This window comes from Ursus maritimus, unplaced genomic scaffold, assembly GCF_017311325.1.
Source record: "Ursus maritimus isolate PB19 unplaced genomic scaffold, ASM1731132v1 scaffold_26, whole genome shotgun sequence".
NCBI classification, from domain to species: Eukaryota; Metazoa; Chordata; class Mammalia; order Carnivora; family Ursidae; genus Ursus; species Ursus maritimus.
Window position 1 is genome coordinate 11,877,833 of NW_024425119.1, and position 17,855 is coordinate 11,895,687.

Sequence of the window (17,855 nt, forward strand, 5' to 3'; positions counted from 1 at the left end):
GTAAAATAAATATGTGGAAAGACCACTGTCAAAAGAGTATCTTGTGGTTAAAATAAGTAAAGAGTAATAGTACTAAGATCTCTGTGAGGATCAAATGAGTTAATCGATAAAAAGCAGTGCTTGGTATTGAGTGCTGAGCGTTCACTTATGTTCAATATTGTGTGCTGCCCTCAGCTAAGACGAACATTTCCTCTCAGAGCAGTCACTGATTGTTTTTCTGAAATTAATACTGTTCGGAATGAGGTCTTACAGTAAGTGAAATATGTTCCACAATTATTTCACGATTATTTAAAACAACAATTATTTAAAAAACAATTTAAAAAATACTGTCAAATTATAATCTTAAAAATTTCTGGATCTGTTGCACCCAGGATGTAGCCTGATGTAAAACAGGTGTTTAATAAACCTTTGATGAACAAATACATGGATGATTTAATCAGACATACTTTGAGCTTCATCGGAAAATGGGACCTATCTAATATCCCATGCTTCACTACTCTACCCATTTTAATTAAAATGAGTTATTCTCTTTTGCTTCCTGCCACCTCCCCCGCACACACACAGAAAATCATAAATATTAGGGATAAAGGAGTTTCCTTTTACAGAGGGAGACACAGGAGACTGCCTCTTCTCCCATGTTGATCCAACCATTCCACACTATTTGCAGTTTCCCAAATGTATCATGCAACCTTGTACCTCTAAGCATTCTCCACTTGGCGTGTCCTTGCCTCCCAGCCCCCTCTCCCCTTATTTCCACTAACTCAATTAATTCTGGCCCATCTTTCCAAACTCACTCCTTCATTTCCTCCAGGAAACATTTGCTAACCCTCCCTTGGCTGCCGTAGGGCTACATTTGGGTGACTTTTTTCAAAAGGATGCCCCATAACACATTGTTTATAGACATTATACTTAATGCATTGTGCCATAGGAACCAGTCTTTTGCACTGAATTATAAACTTTTGTAAACAAGTATTATGTCCAATTTAACTTCGTCTATCTAATGCCTGGCACATTTTTAATGTACACCTGCAAAATTATATACCCTAGCCTCGCTGCTATAACCTGTAAATCATTGAGATTGGAGTATGGCCCAAGATATGTGTCCTCCTAACAAACTCTCCAAATGTTCCAGTATTATCTGCAGCTTCTAGCCAAGATGAAGTAATAGTAACTGAGTTTAATCTCCTGCTTAAAACACTGAAAAAAAAAACCTAGATAAAATATATATGAAAGAACAGTCTTCAGTTTTTAAGACATTGTGCATCAGGTAATGAAGGACTGGTCGCTGAGAGATGAGAAATAAAGTGAGCCCTGTGATTGCCCTAGAGTACTGCAGATGGCGTTTCCTGGCTGTGCTGGAGGGAGGGGAACCCACATAGGGCTCAGCAGTCTTCCAGAGTAGAGGAGATAGAGCCTTGGAGTCCAGGAAGGCCAGGGCGCTCAAGTCTGCAGGGCAAATAAGGGGCAGAAGAGAATGGCACACAAAGCTCCAGAGATTTACAGACAGATGCCCTCAAGTTTTCAGATGAATACGGATCAGCACAAGCATGTGAAGAAGTTATTGAGGGGAACACTCTAAGGTTCACACAGGGCTGGCAATAGTCCCTATTTCCACTAGCCAGAATGGAAAAAAATCTCAAAATTTGCATGGCAAATAGGTAGAATACCCGGAAGAATTTTGCCTCAGTAGTGGGAAAAAATACGCTCTAGATTGAACATGCTTCTGGTTCTACCCAACAAAGATGAAGAGCCAGAACCAAAAGGATTAAGCTGTGATCATGTAACTTAGCTGTATTCCAGAACAAACTCAATAATCTTTATAGGATCACAAAAGTATCCAACACTCAACAAGGTAACATTCATAATGTCTGACACCCAATAAAAAATTACAAGGTATGTAAAGAAGTGGGAAAATGAGACATATAACGAGGAAAATCAAGAAAAACCACCCCAGAAATGATATGACTGATATAATTATTAAACAAGTACATTAAGACTACTGTAACTATATTCCATATATTCAATAAGCTGGAGGAAAGACTGAGCATGTGAAGAACACATAGAAATTACACATATGACTCAAATCAGAAGAAATCTATAACTCTGAGATGAAAAATACACTGGATTGAATTAACAGCAATGAGACATTGTATGAGAATAGATAAGTAAACTTAAAGACATAGCAATAGATCCAAAATAAAACACAGAAATAGGACTGCAGAGAAAACATTAACAGAGCAACAGTGAATTGTGGGATTACTTTTACTGGCCTAATGTAGGTATAATTGGAGTGATGACTTTCAAAATTTGATGAAAACTACATGCCCACAGAACCAAAAAAAGTCAATGAATACCAAGCACACCAAAAAAATGTAGAAAACTACACATCATAAGGCACATCACAAACTGCTCAAAACCAGTGATAAAGAAAAATACTGAAGAATCCAGAGAAGGGGGCACCTGGGTGGCTCAGTCTATTAATCATCTGCCTTCGGCTCAGGTCAGGATCTTGGGGTCCTGGGATCAAGCCCCACATCGTGCTTTGCTCTCAGCAGGGAGTCTGCTTCTCCTTCTCCTCTGCCCCTGCCCATCCCTCATTCGCTCGCTCTCTGTCTGTCTCAAATAAATAAATAAAATCTTAAAATTTTTTAAAAAAAGAAGCCAGAGAAAAAGATACATTACATAGAGAAAAAATAAACACAGCAAACTTCTCTTGGAAATGATATAAGACAGAGGAAAGTAGAGTAACATCTTCAAAATAGCAGAAAAAACCATCAACACGGAATTCTATACCCAACAAAAAGATGTTTAAAAAAAAGAGAGTGAAATACTTTGTGAGATGGTCAAAAGCTAAAAACTACTCACAAGTAGATTTGAACTACAAAAAATGTTAAAGGAAGTCCTTTAGGCAGAAGGAAAGTTATACCAAATAGAAAACTTACCTACAGAAGAGAAAGCACTGAAAATGATAAATATGTGAGTGAATATAAAACTCTGTTTCTTATTTAAATCTCTTATTTAAAAGATAATGGATCATCATTTAAAGGAAAAATAATAACAATGTATTGCTGTGCTTATAACATATGCAGAATAAAATATATAACAATAATAGTGCAGAGCCTGGGAAGAGAGAGATAAAGGTATAATTATACTTTGTAAGTTTCCATACTATACATGAAGTGTATAATTTCACTTGAAAGTAGACTAGTAAGTTAAAAATGTATGCTATAAATCTAAAAAACCACTGAAATGTATACATACACCTACATAGTCACATTAAGATTTATAGCTAGTAAACCAACAAAGGTGATAAAATGGAATCATAAAAAATACTCCAAAAATAAAGCAGAAAAGGAGGAAAAGGGTAACAAAGACAGACAAGACAAAAAGAAAACAGATAGCAGGTTGTCATAACAATAGTCATGATAAATGAAGATGGTTTAAATATCCCAACTAAAAGGCAGAGCTTACTGGGTTAGGTTTAAAAAGCCAGACCAGCTATATGCAGTCTACAAAAAAAAAACCACTTTAAAGACATGATTCTGTTAAAATCAAAAGGATGAAAAAAGTACTATGATAACACTAATCAAAAGAAAGATGGAGTGGCTATGTTAACATCAGTCAAGCAGATTTCAGACCAAAGAATATTAATATTATTCATTTAAAAATAATAAAGTTCAATTCATCAAGAGGATATAACAATTCAAACGTTTATGCATCTTCCAGTGTGTTTTCTTCCACACCACCAGGAATTCTCTGACACCAGCTGGTTATCCTACAATTCAGCTCAATTCAACCATCTATCCAGAGATTATGTCAGATCCCACATGTTAAGGGCTTCGTCCCATGAGACTGGCTCCCCAAAACACAGTCTTTAGACATCATCCAGGCTTCCGACCAATAGGCTATATCAGAAGTTCCCATGACCTCCTCCCTGGGTTCAATTACTAGAACAGCTAACAGAACTCAGGGAAACATTCTACTAACTAGATTACTGCTCTATTATAAAAGGATATAACTCTAGGGCACCTCTCCCCCTCCCCCTGCTTGTGCTCTCTCTCTCTCTCTCTCAAACAAACAAATAAAATCTTAAAAAAGAAAAAAGGATATAACTTAGGAACAGCCAGTTGGAAGAGATGCATAGGGCAAGGTATGGGGAAAGGAGCGTAAAGCTTCCATGCCCTGGGTATGCCACTCTCCCAGTACCTACATGTGCTCACCAGCCTGGACGCTCTCCCAGCCTCATCCTTTTGGGGTTTATGGAGGCTTCATTATATTGGCATGATTAATTAAATCATCAGCTATTGCCAATTGATTCAACCGCCGGCCCTCTCCCTCCCCAGAGTCAGGGGGTGGGACTCAAAGTTCTACCCCCTCAGTTCACAGGGTTGGTTCCCTTGACAACCCACCCATAGTTACCTAGGGACTTTCCAAAAGTTGCCTCATTAACATAACAATAAACACCTTCATTGCTCTCATCACTTAGGAAATCCCAAGGGTTTTATTAGTTGTGCCAGGAGGAGCAGGGACAAAAACCAAATATTTATTTATTATAAATCATAGTATCACAATCTAATAACAGCTTCAAAGTACACAAAGCAAAAACTGAGAGAATTGCAAGGAACATATGCAAATTCACAATCACGGAGATTTCAATGTCTCTCAGTAATCGATAGAACAAGGAGAGAGAAAATCAGTAAGGATACTGTAGCCTTCGTGCTGCTAACCCACTAGACCTGACATCACAGAGCATTAACACCAACAATAGTAGAAAATACATCTTTTTCAGATGCATACAGAACATTTACCAACTATATTCTGGGCCGTAAAACAAATGTCAGTAAATTTAAAAGGATTCACATGATACAAAGGATGTTTGCTGATCAAGTGATAGTAAATTATAAATTGGTAACAGAAAGATATCTAGATAATCCGTCAAATGTTTAAAAATTAAATAACCCATGTCTAAATCACCCATGGGTTAAAGAGGAAATTTGAACTTAAAGAAAATGAAAGCATAGCATATCAGAATTTATGAAGGGAACTTAAATACTTAGGGGGGTACTTAGTACTTAAGGGGAAATGCATAGCACTGAACACCTCCATGAAAAGGAGTGGTCATTAATTGATGACTTCAGCGTGTACTTTAAACTAGAAAAGCAAATGCAGAATAGGCATAAAAAAGGAAATAAAGGGGGGTGGGGAGAGGAAATAACAGGAATCAAAGAAATAGAAAAGAGAAAAATAGGGAAAAGCAATGAAATCAAAAGATGGTTCGTTGAGCAGATCAATACAATCTCCAGCCTGACTGATCAGGAGAAAAGGCACAAATTACAAAGGAATGAGAGAGAGACCATTACTATAAGTTCTACAGATACTAAAAGGATAATAAGAGAATAGTATGTGCCAAAATTCAACAACTTAGATGAAATGGACAAACTTCTTTCTTTTTTTATTTTTTTAAGATTTTCTTTATTTGAGAGAGAGAGAGCATGAGCAGTGGGGAGGGGCAGAGGCAGAGGGAGAGGGAGAAGCAGACTCCCTGCTGAGCAGGGAGCCCGAGGTGGGACTCCATCCCAGGACCCCGGAATCATGACCTGAGCGGAAGGCAGATGCTTAACTGACCGAGCCACCCAGCTGCCTGAAATGGACAATTTCTTAAAGGACAAACTACCAAAGCTCACTCAGGAAAAGTAGAATGTAAAATTTTACATTTCCAAAATGGAGAACATTTTAGCAGTTTCTTTAAAAGTTAAACATCTATCATATGACCCAACCATTTCACTCTTAGGAATTTATTCAAAAGAAATAAATTTGGTCTAAAACTTGTACCAAATGTGGTAACTATATTTGTGAAAGCCCTTAATGGGAAATAAAAACAGTTGAATGGATGAACAAATGTGGTATATCCAGACTATGGGATACTATTCAATTAAAAAAAAATAAGGAATGAACTATTGGTATATGCTGTAACATGGATATGAATCTCTAAGGGAAAGAAGCTAAACAAAGCACACACTATAAATTTATTTATATAAAATTCTAGAAAATGCAATTAATTTATTGTGACAGAAAACAGGTCATTGATTGCCTGGAAATGAAGGGATGGAAAAAAGGAATTATAAAGAGGCATGAGCATTTTGGGGTGATAGAACTGTCCATTACCTTGTCTTATTATTTTGTGGGTGTATACAACACAAAATTAATTGCTGTATACTTCAAATACATGCAGTTTATTCTATGTTGATTATACCTCAATAAAGCTGTCGTATATATTTTTTTAAGTGAAGGCAAAATGAAAACATTTTGGACAATCAAAAGCACAATTTGTCATGATCAGATCAACACTGTTAAGATATGCCAAAGGAAAGTTCTTCAGCCTGAAGGAAAATTATACCAGAAACCCAGATCTATAAAGGGAATGAAGAACACCAAAAAAATAATAACTGTATGGGTAAGTAAAAATATTTTTCTCATGTTTAAATTTTTTTGAAAGATAATTTAAAAAAAGAAAATAAGTAAATTTTTAAAAAAGATGATTGATGAAAGCAAAAACAATGTATCTTAATATAACATGCAGAACATGTATGACAATAAAACACAAAAGACTGGAAGGGAGAAATAAAACAGACTGTTGTAAGGTTTTTATATTATATGCAAAGTGGTGTATTATTTCAAGTAGACTATAGCAAGTTAAAGATGCATACTGTAAATCATACAGCAGTGACTACATCTGAGCATAGCTAGGAAGTCAGTAGCAGAAGCAAACCGGAATCCTAAAAGATATGCAATTCAAAAGAAGGCCAGAGAAGAGAAAAAAGAGGGAACAGATGGGACAAAAAGAAAATATCAAGATGGCAGACAAAAATCCAATTGTAGCAATAATTGCATTAAATGGAAACGGCTCAATACTGCAATTAAAAGGCAGAAACAGTATTGATAAAATGAAGACCCAACTATACTCTATGTTTTATGTCTAAACATGAAAGAGAGATAGGTTAAAATTAAAAGAATAGAAAAATAAATGCAAAACTAGTAAGAAAGCTGGAATGGGTACATTAATATCAAAGTGGACTTCAAGTCAAGGACTATGGCAGTAAAGAGGGACATTACATAATAAGAAAAGGGTGAATTATTAAGAAGACAACAATCCTAAATCATACAGAGCTCAAAATGAAGCAAAATTGACAAAACTAAAAGGGGGAAATAGACAAGTCCACAATTAAGGTTGATTTCAACACTCTTTTCCCAGTAATTGATAGAACAGAACAAGAAAATCAGCAAAGATCTAGAAGACTTGAACAACAGTATAAACCAAACTGATCTAATCGAACACTCTTTATTGAACACTGTATCCAACAACTGCTGAATACTATTGTTAAATAACAAAAATTCAACCAAGTAAATTTTAAACATCTCATTGGCTTTTATTGAACAATTCATGAATTGGCAGTGTCCCATCTAGGAAGTAGAGGATAGCTCCAAAGGGCTACAGAAAAGGAAAGGTTTTTAAAGGCAGGACAAGGAAATCGTAAACAGGAAAAAGGATTATTTCAGGTGAGGTCACCTTCCTTTGGGGAACAAAAGAATCTTATTAGGTGGATTGCTTCATCTTCCTTTGGCAAATGGGGGAGCCCATGTGACAGATAACCTTATTGCTGCTGACCAGAAAATTCCTGACATGTTAAGACTACATTTCTGGGAGAGGTTGAAATGGCAACTAAGTTAAGTATTACACCCTGGTTTGTTGATGTGGCCTGACATAAATGACTCCCTTCTCAGCCTGTGATTTTTTCTTTTTAACACTACTCAAGTGCCCATAAAACATTCACTATGATGGACCACAGTCTGGCCCGTAAAACAAGTCTCAATAAATTCTAGAGTTAAACTCATACAGAGTACTTATGACCATTATGGAACTAAATCTGAAAATAACAAAATGATATCTGGAAAACCCCCAAAGATTTAGAAATTACACTTTTATGTAACCCATGGTTCAAAGAAGAAATCACAACTGAAATTAGAAAATGTTTTAACTGAATGATAATGAAAACATCAAAATTTGTGGGATGCAGCTAAAGCATGCTTAGAGGGAAACACATAGCTTTAAATGCTTTTGTCATAAAAGAAAGTGTAAAATCAGTGGCTTAAGCTTTCATCCTAAGCAACTAGCAAATTTAATCCAAATAAGTAAAAGGAAGGAAATAATCAGCAAAAAACAATGGAAGAGAAAATGGCCATAGAATAGAGAAGAATAAATTAGAACAAGAGCTGATTTTTCCAAAAAAAAGATCAATAATAGACATACCTTCAGTTTGACTGACCAAGACACAGATTACCAAAGTCAGAAATGAAAACAGACATTGAACGGATAAGAGACACACTTTATGCCAATAAACTGAAACTTAGAGGAAATGGACAAACTCCTCAAAGACATAAAAGACAAAAATTGACGTAATAGAAAATATAAATAGCTCCAGATCTAAATTGAGTTCTTACTTAAAAACCTTGTCATGAAACACATCTGCACCTAAGAATCACAGCATTGCGTAAAACTTGAGGCCTCCTAATCCTTTCCTTCCCAAGGAACCCCCCAAGAAAAAAGGACTCTAATTACAGGACAAAACACAGAAGTCTTCAAGGCCATGAAATTGGGCAATGGTAGTGGGGGAGCTTTTGGTAGGATGATCAGAAGTCAAAAAGCTCTTAAATAATCTTTTGTCTGCCATACAGGTAGTGTATGATGGGCCTCACACTGTCTCTTGTGAGCGGTATAAATTACTTTGGAATGCAGAGCAAGACTAGAGAAGGGGCCAAAAGGGAAGGACTCCTCCAATAGACATCTGGACAGAATAGGATACTTCACAGGTGTTTGGCCTCCAGCGGACTCTACCTTGTAATACTATTCATTGCCTAGAATGCCTTAGGTACAAGCAGCTCTCTGGAACAGGTAGTGGAACTGGCCAATTGAAGAGTCAAGGTTCAGAAAACTCTATTAGAGCCTAATACCAACAAATACTGGGAGATTCAATGAGTTCAGACATGCCTTGGCAGTTAATTAAAATGGAACAGAGATTAGAATCTCAATCTCAATTCAGTGTCCTTTTCCCTCCACCTACTGCCAACTGCCTCCGATCAAAATTTTGCACTGGAGTTTTTCATACTCAAACTGGGCATTTCCTGTCAAGCGTGGGTATTAATCAGTTCATTATTGAGGAAAAAAAAGGGGGGAGGGGTCACTTAGCATAGTACCTGGTGCACAGTAAATGCAGGGCAATCTTAGCAAAATTATGCCTTATTTTTGGCCTCTTAATTGAGAAAGATTAGCTTTATATGGTGATTAATGATTAATTTACAAATACTAATCTTGGGTAGATAATTTGCAGCGTGGCGGTAGTGGCAGTGATATGGAGACTGAGTGGGAATGGCAATCTGAGTACACTGTAGGAAAAGGAAAAATATCTTCTAAGTTCTTGAGTCGGATCCCTGTGACATAAGAGAGCAACAAGAGAAATGCACACAAATATATTAATAGAAATTTTACATGATACAGGAGCCCTCATAAGGAAATGAAGACCCAACCAGATGGTTAAACCTGTTTTATGCTAGGTTTGATGAAAACTGGAAAGTCATGGAAAGATATGCTAGAACAGAGTATGGGCTGTGTGTAACACACTGGGGCCAACTCAGCAAGGCCTGTTTGCTCAGAGTCCTCTTCTGTGTCCCTTTGTCTTTGGAGGTAAGGATGCTCCTTTCCTGAGTACAGGGGCGGCCTTCTCACATTAGGGCTTGTGACCTGCTTCAGGGGAAGGTCAGAGGATTCTTCTTGCACACGCCATTTCTCAAATTCTTTCAGCTTAAAATATACACGATGCTAAGGTGCCATATTATGGGGTATCACATCCTGAACCCCATCAACAGTCATTTACCCTTTATTTTCAATTTACAGAAATACTCATGCAAAAAGACTGTATAAACTCAGCAGAAAACCCACCTGCAGAAAAGGACCCAAAACTTGCACTGTCCTTCCCATTCTTGAGCCTGCCTTTAATCAGGCAAACCAAAACCACGGTTCTGCCTCTCCTTTCTTTGACTAGATTGGTAACAGCACAACATGTGATTTTTGTTTTCCAGAAGAAAGAATGGGAGGGGTCAGCAAAGAAGTCAAGGTGGGCTCACTTACTCAAGAGCATCTGCTAAGAAAAGAACTTTACACTAAGATTTGTTCCATCTAACCTAATGCCAAATAATAAAGCTTTCCTCTCTTCCTGTCAAACCAGCAAACTTTGACTCAAGCAGGGATCTAGTAGTTTTGAGTTCTCGTTGGTTCTTTAATCCCTCTCCGGAAAGAGTATTGTAGGGGAGGAAAATAATATTCTATCTTTCTAAGTTCTTAGCTGAGACCCTTGTAATAAAAAACAGATTAACAAGAGAAAACAGAAATTTATTAACGTGTACACCTTATGTACACATGGGAGATACTGAGAAACTCCCCAAAATGGCTTAGAATTCAGGCTTAAATATCATATTAATAGGAAAAGGGGAGGGATGATGTAGACGTCTCAGGGAAGAGTGATTTTTAGGAAAGATGAATGGGCCCGCAGAAGAGCAGGTGGGAAGTAGGACAGTTGTGGCAAAGTTCATCTGGCTGTTTTTTCTAGTCTCTTCTGTGATAAGAATCAATTTTCCCTGGTTGATGAAACTCTCAGGGAGGGGATTTATGATTTATGACAAGTGTGTTCCTTGTAGAGGATCTGTCTTCAGGCAGATAAGGGGAGCTCAAAGAAAGCGTCTAACTGTATTTGCTGCTTTTAAAGTGCCTACCCAACTCAAAACAATCAGGATGCCCAAGTGGCATACTTTGAGGTGGTATATTCTGCTACCCCTCAGTACCATAGCATATTGGGCTTGACACCAGGAGGAGCAATGTTCATTTTTAAAACTAATTTGAAGGGGGCGGTTCGGGGTCCACACCATGGCTCCTTCCAGGAATTGAGTGAAAACCACGGCAGGACGCACAAAATGTTTTCCTTATTCTCTATTCCCAGTACAGGTATGGCCACACACTGAACTATGCAACAGGTCTTCTCAAACCTCTCTTCCAAGGTTGTATTTTATTTGAAATGCAAACAATAAAGGTGGGTTTTGTTGCCTCTGAAACACAAGTCACAGCAAAGCACAATCCGCTGTTTTAATACCTTGCTAAAAAGAAATGACACTTTTATTTTCCACTGTTTTATTATAAAAATCAACATTTCATTTGTTACAACTCAGCTTATTGTAATAATCAAAAGGGAATTTATACAAGGTATTTTTATACAGTTTACAATTAAAGCACTTATTTTACAAAAAGGGGGAAGTGAATAGTGGACAAGGGCTGACCAAATGTTGGCCATTAAAATATAAATACATCCTTGCAAAGCACCATCGTACCAAAGTCCATGAACAAGAAACACCAGCTGACTTTAAGACAATAACAAAGATTAAAGCTTAAGAAAAAATTTAAAAACACAAAGGATAAACATCTGAAAGCAGCACCAGATCCTTCACTTGCAAATAAGGCTAGTCCAGCTTAAGCTTCTTGGTATCCTCTTAACTCTTTTCAAATTTTCCTACTAACCCCAGATATTTAATTTAATGTAAAATTAGATTTATTCACTTTCTTTTCTTTTTAAATTCATATTTAGGTATACCTATCTAGATAGATAGATCTATATCTATATATATTTATATCCCTGCCCTGCTTATATTTGTTTAAAAAAAATGGACAGTTAAGCATAAGCAAAAGCACATTGTCTCTAAATCTTTGGTGTAAACTTTTGGGTAAACCCTAGGTAATGGTGAAAATCTACAAGTTAGTTTTTGTTAGGTCTATATTCTGAGTACAAGAAATCACATAGTATTTTATAGTTGTATCTGTAAAGTCATGAGGATTTTTTCCAGCAATAAACTTAATAATAGCTTAAGGATGCCTTATGAGAAAGAAAAACTGAGTAAAATTTACCTGGACTGAAGGAGGGTGAAGTAGTCAGTAAGAATATTAGATCTTACTGACTACCCCCCTTCTAACTCAGGTGCAGGCTTAGTTTGAAGAGATGCAGAATCAAGTCCAACGGAAATATCCTGAGTATATGGATTCACAAAGCTCCTAATTTAAAAATTTTAAACTATAAATGTAAAATGTTATCCCCTAAAACTGAAATTTTCAAAAGCCAAAATTTGGGACTATTATGAAATGATGCCATCCCAGAAGTCAGAACCACACATATGCTACCAGTACTTTCTGAAATCATCTGTTATTTCTCTTGGCTCATTTTAGGCTTCGGATAAAGAAAGGAATACCAAATAAAATTAAACTTGAGTTTAAGAATTCTGAGAACATGTTTTAAACACCACTTGATTATAAACTTCTGACTCAGTCCCTGTCTACACTTAGTGTATAGTCTCATTTGTGGATGCCCACACATTGGTTGGCCAACTGATATTCACATACTCATAGCCACACTCCAAACATACTATGTATGTCATTATACAGACTTAAGCTTATTAAAAGCCTGGGGTATGAAAAGCCCAAGACTTTTGTTTCTCAATTTTGTTAGATGTGTAATGGTAACCAATACGCAGCTCTTATGGCGTGCAAATCAATGAAGTGGCAAGTTTCCCCTGCAAGAGAAAAAGCAATTTTAAAAACTACGTTTCTAGGAATCGAATCTAGGCACAGGACTCCACTAGCACAACTATCACAGAGAAGCAGGAGTCTATTATGATTGCTGGTATCAGGTTACATAAACATACAAAGATGCATGAATAGGCTAGGTAAGCCACAGCTACTAACTGGGCTCGAAGTATTCTTCATTAATAGGCGTTGATGGCAAAACAAAAAGATTTTCCCCAAACCTAATCGCTACCTAATGCAGATGGTGGTTATTTTTATATATTATCAAAGTTGGAATTGGCCTTATATAAATTACTGACTTTAGAGTATTTTAAAATGAACAAATACAATCCTCAATTCATGCTAAAATTTTACTGCTCAAAAGCCCTGCCCCCAAATTATTGGCCTGTTAGATGAAAATGTAAAGTCTTCATTTCTAAATATATATGATTCCTTTAGAATAGCTGTTCTCAAGGGTCATATATCACAAAGTATTTTATATTAAAATTAAAATCATTAAAATAACTCTTAGTTTTCTGCTAGACAGACAGCATCTCACATATGCTACTACAGAAGAGGGGCAGCAGGCGTCAAAGGCATAATAAAATTTCATGAAAGAAAAACTAATACTGAGAAATTCTATCCCTTAACTCTGCTTTTTCTTTTGACTATGTCATTATCTGATTTAAGCAGCAAAATTCCTTGGGCCACTGTTCAGAAGACCAGGGCTCTGAAGGAGGCAAGTTCAAAATTATGAAAGTTCTGAGTTAGAAAGACCACCTCAGTGAAGCCTAGTCTACTATACAGGGCAGAGAGGGTACGCTGTGCTAGAGTTCTTTTCTCAGATAATTTTAATCACACCAGTAAACAGGCATACTGTAAGACATGTTCAAAATTAAATACCTTAGTATTTAAGGAATCTAATAACACTTTATTCCTTTTTACCTCATGGATAATGAATAGAGCAATACACCAGATTCCAAACCTTTTTCCACTTTTTCCCCTGATTTGTGCTCATGTTTATTTTTTACTTTCAGTTTTTCCAATTAAATCTCATGTTTAATACTCAAGAGAGTTTACCTAAGCTTAACTGTCCATGTAACCCGAGGGCCAATCTTTCCTGAATTTTGATAATTCTCTCATTTAAAGGTACCCTCCCCAAAATAATAAGAATGCATCTCAACTACCCCAGAAAGAGGATTCTGAGATTAAGCGGAACTGCCTTCAAATAATTTCAAACAAATTGGCACACAAATCAGTATTTTGCAAGAAGAGGCCATTGCCATCGCAGTACAAGCACTTGGACTGAGATATAACAAGGCAATATTCTTCTTAATTCGTTATAGTGCAAGTTTCCACATGGGAAGCCCACTGGATAAAGATGCACATTAAAAAATGTAAACATATAGAATTCTCAAATTCTAATTGATACCCAGTTATTGCTAACCTTTCCATCTTCATTTAAGCATCAAAGGCCCTCGTGTCACAGAATGCAACTCCAGTGTCCATTCTGTTAGACTGTGAGCACTTTGTCCACCAACAGGAAGAGTTAATGCTTGTTTGACTGAAATGCAAGACACTGATGGATCACCATTTATGTGCAAAATCAAGTGCACCTGATTCATATAAGGTGTCCCCAACAATATAAGCATTATTCTGAAACCACATTTTTTTCTCTTTAACAAGTTTCCTTAGGTATTTTTAATTGCTTAAAAAGTTACTTCACCCCTGCCAAAATTCTAAATCTTTTCTTCCATTGTTTTCTCTTGGGCCCTAAAATCCAGAGAGGCCTCAGCAAGACAGAATTAAAAAAAAAAAAAAATCATTCTGTAACTAACTGACCAACAACTGTTAAAGCAAAAAACATTAGTGTAAAAAACACATTCAGTTTTAGCAGAGAAGTGCTGGAAAAGCAGGAAACTAACTTGTGGCAAGGTGGCAGAGCAGTGCTAGAATCATCCCACATGTCAGCCCTAAGAGCTGAAGATGCAGCAGCCCAAGGACCACGCAGGTCAGGCAGATGACGTAAGAGCCTTCCATTATTCCCCTCCACCCAAGTTCTGACAGCTGAGAAGTTTTTAGTTGGCCTTCTCATTTAATCCATATTGGTAAATTTGTTAAATCACCTTAATTCATAATGGGATAAGAGAGAACACACACAAATATATAGAAGGTGAGTATAAGAATAATTTGTGGATAATTTGAAAACAATCTAACATTCACATTGGGTAACAGGAAGATATTAAACTCACGTCACACGTTAAGAGGTATGTATGTAGACATCATTCTGAGAAAAATTGGCCTAAAGAACATGAAAATGTCATGAACAGTTAATAAAGGGAAAACCTAATAACAAAAAATTCTCTTTTTAAATAGATTGTCTCTAACCGGAACATATTTAAATGTTTTACTAGGAAAAATATATATATATAAATGATTTCATATTGTGTTATTATATGCTGAAAGTACTGCAAGGATATATGATTAATTTACAACAAAAACATAATGGTTAAATTTGTAATTCTTAAACATTGCCTATATGTGTTGTAAAAAGAGATTTTAATGAGCACTAAAACAATCTTGGAAGAGGAGCAATAATATGTCTAACCTTTGATCATTATGCAAAAACAGCAAATTGAAGAGCTAAGCCTACAGAGGAATGGAGCTAGTAGAAATATTAAAGTGAAACCTTAATTTAGAAAATTCCATTTAATCAATCCTCAGATAAAAAGCTGTGAATAAATCATGATATCTTGGCAAAATGGCCTACAAAGCTGCTGGGGGAGGAAGCAAGGTAAAAACACCTAGAGAAAAAATTAATTCTTTTGACAGAGGTTGTGGGTTCTAAGGTAGGGACAGAAGACTTGCACACGCAGAGAGCCCCACACCATCTCACCGGACAACGGATCTCCTACAACAGCAACACCCAGAAGGGATTTTTATAAATACCTATTTTCCTCACTAAAATAATTGGATTCCTAGAGAAAACAAAGCCCTTTGTCCAAAGTCAGTTTTAATTCCTTTTTTTTTTTCCTTTTGTGATTTCTTAAACTTGTTGGCCCTCAAACGTGAGTTAACATGAAGGCTATTTGGCTACTTCCAAGTATCTATGGTTTGCTGCTCTGAGATGGACTTACATTTTTCTTCTTCTCTCTCTCTTTTTTTTTGGTATCAATAAAGCCCAGACATTCCTGGTCAGTGATGCCTTTATTATTCCTGTTTCCTTTGTACTCAGTCACTTCACTGGGTTTAAGGCATGCTTTGTGTATTTAGTTTGCAAAAATAAAACTTTTAGTACAAATTTATTTTTTATACAAATTTTTATGGCACAAGCAGCAAATCTGCTGTTTTAAGAAAATATATAAATATCCTTTTCTTCTGTACAAATATCTCCAGTATTCCCTACCCATTTATAATTTTTAACTGTACATGGTCTGCCTCATCTTTCTCTAATAGCTCCCTCCCCCCCTCCAGATCTCAACCAAATTTGTATTTACATTTTTGCATTGGAGGCAGTCAGAGGAGGAGGGCCCCTCCTCAGGAGGAGTCTGTACAGGGAGAGGGCGGTGGTGGGTAGAGGTGATGAGAGTAGCTCCTCTCTGTGTATGGAGAAGGTGGGCAGCTTTCATAGTTCTCTTCTGCTGACAGGTATTGGCTTCGGGGTGTGGGAGGTGGGGGCACAGGCTCTGAGTCATAGTTCAAGTCACTAGTGTAGCCCTTGGCTGTTGCCACTGAGGTCATTCTCCGGCTGGGAGCATAGTCACTGTCACAAACATCTGTGCTGCAGGGTGTGGTAGGGGGTGCAAAGTGCCGGTAGCTGTACGGCCTGTAGCTGGTATGGGGGAAATCAAGAGAAGCAGACACTTAGTTTTACAGAAAAGCAGTGGTCCCTATCAGAATACAGAGTATTAGATGTAAACTTCACTCTGAAGATAATACACTACTACAATTTAAATTTATACAGACCAGGAGGCAATTTGCAATGGTCAATTAAAGGAGGAAGACAGCATGTATTTCATATTTGCAAATAAAATGTGACTAGAGGCATTTAAAAACTGATAGAATGGGAATGCAGAGGTAAACTCAACCTAGGCTCTTGATGTGCTCTTATACCTTGCAGTTAAACCGTATCACTGAATAACAAAGAACTACTCAAATACTTAATGATCATCTCCGGAAAATCTGTTCTACATTTTGCATTTAGTCTATACTGTGGACAGACGGACCTCACCAATTTCTGCTCTTCCACAGTCTGTGAGAAGACTGGGTCTTCACATATTTGATCCTACTCAATCATGTTAGTATTCCTTTAACATTCTTTAACTGCTCTATAATTTACCTAACGAATAATTTAATGATGTCTGAAGACTTCATTCTCTCTTTAAAACAAATATTGTGCAAGCCATGCTGAATTTTGGTAGACAGCGTAAGGGGCGTATCTATCCCATTACTGTTACTATCAGTAAAGAGAAAGTGCTGTGGTTTGGGGGAAAGAGTTTTGATCCCCTGTGTACAGACAAGCATACTGTCCTAACAACAAAATGATCAATTCTAAATATCCATGTAAGACCAGTGTATTTTCTAATATGTATTTCAGAGACCTAATTTATTTCTTATACTTGTGGTTCTACCTTTTCAAATAAGCTACAGTTGTTAATCAAGTCTGCGGCATGGCTAACTAATAAAAAAGGAACTGAGAAGACATGAACACACTAATGAAAAGAAGAGCTAAAAGTGCTGGCCTTTCTAGCCTTTCTACTTCTGTCCGTAACCTCATATACCACTTATATTCCAAATATCGTAAAGCTGATCTTATTTCATATTCATCCCAATCAAGGTTTCTTCATATGCTTTGTCATCAAAGTGACTACAATAGAGGGGCAGGACCATGGGTAAAACTGAATTAAACAATCCATGAGAGACCCAGTGCTACAGAGCTCCACAGGATACTATCCCAAATATAAACCATTTGCTATCACCCAGGGTTTGCCTCAAAAGAAATGGCTGCCAAAAGACCAGAAGTTACATGACCTGCTGACCAGGTTCTCAAGCGTTTTACTACCAATATTGACATGATGTCACAGTACTTTTTAGGTTTTATCTTTCTGTCCCATCAGGCACACTGAGTCTTGGTGAAATTTCTTGGCTCAACATTTAAAAGGCCCAACACTTCCATTTTCATGGGGTGGGGGGGGGGGGG

General features: G+C 36.9%; 1 protein-coding gene across 2 annotated transcripts in view; it reads right to left on the reverse strand.

The window, feature by feature from the left end:
* The window catches only part of LRP6 (LDL receptor related protein 6), a 197,896-nt gene that overhangs the window by 13,406 nt on the left and 166,635 nt on the right, over positions 1 to 17,855 (reverse strand). The window contains exon 23 of one of the 2 annotated variants that reach the window (XM_040642167.1): positions 11,096 to 16,487. The exons of the other annotated variant lie outside the window; for it this stretch is intronic. Within the exon in view, the coding sequence (XP_040498101.1) occupies positions 16,193 to 16,487 (295 nt within the window). The 3' untranslated portion in view covers positions 11,096 to 16,192. Of the gene's footprint in view, positions 1 to 11,095; positions 16,488 to 17,855 lie in introns of those variants that run through there. 2 annotated transcript variants of the gene reach the window in all.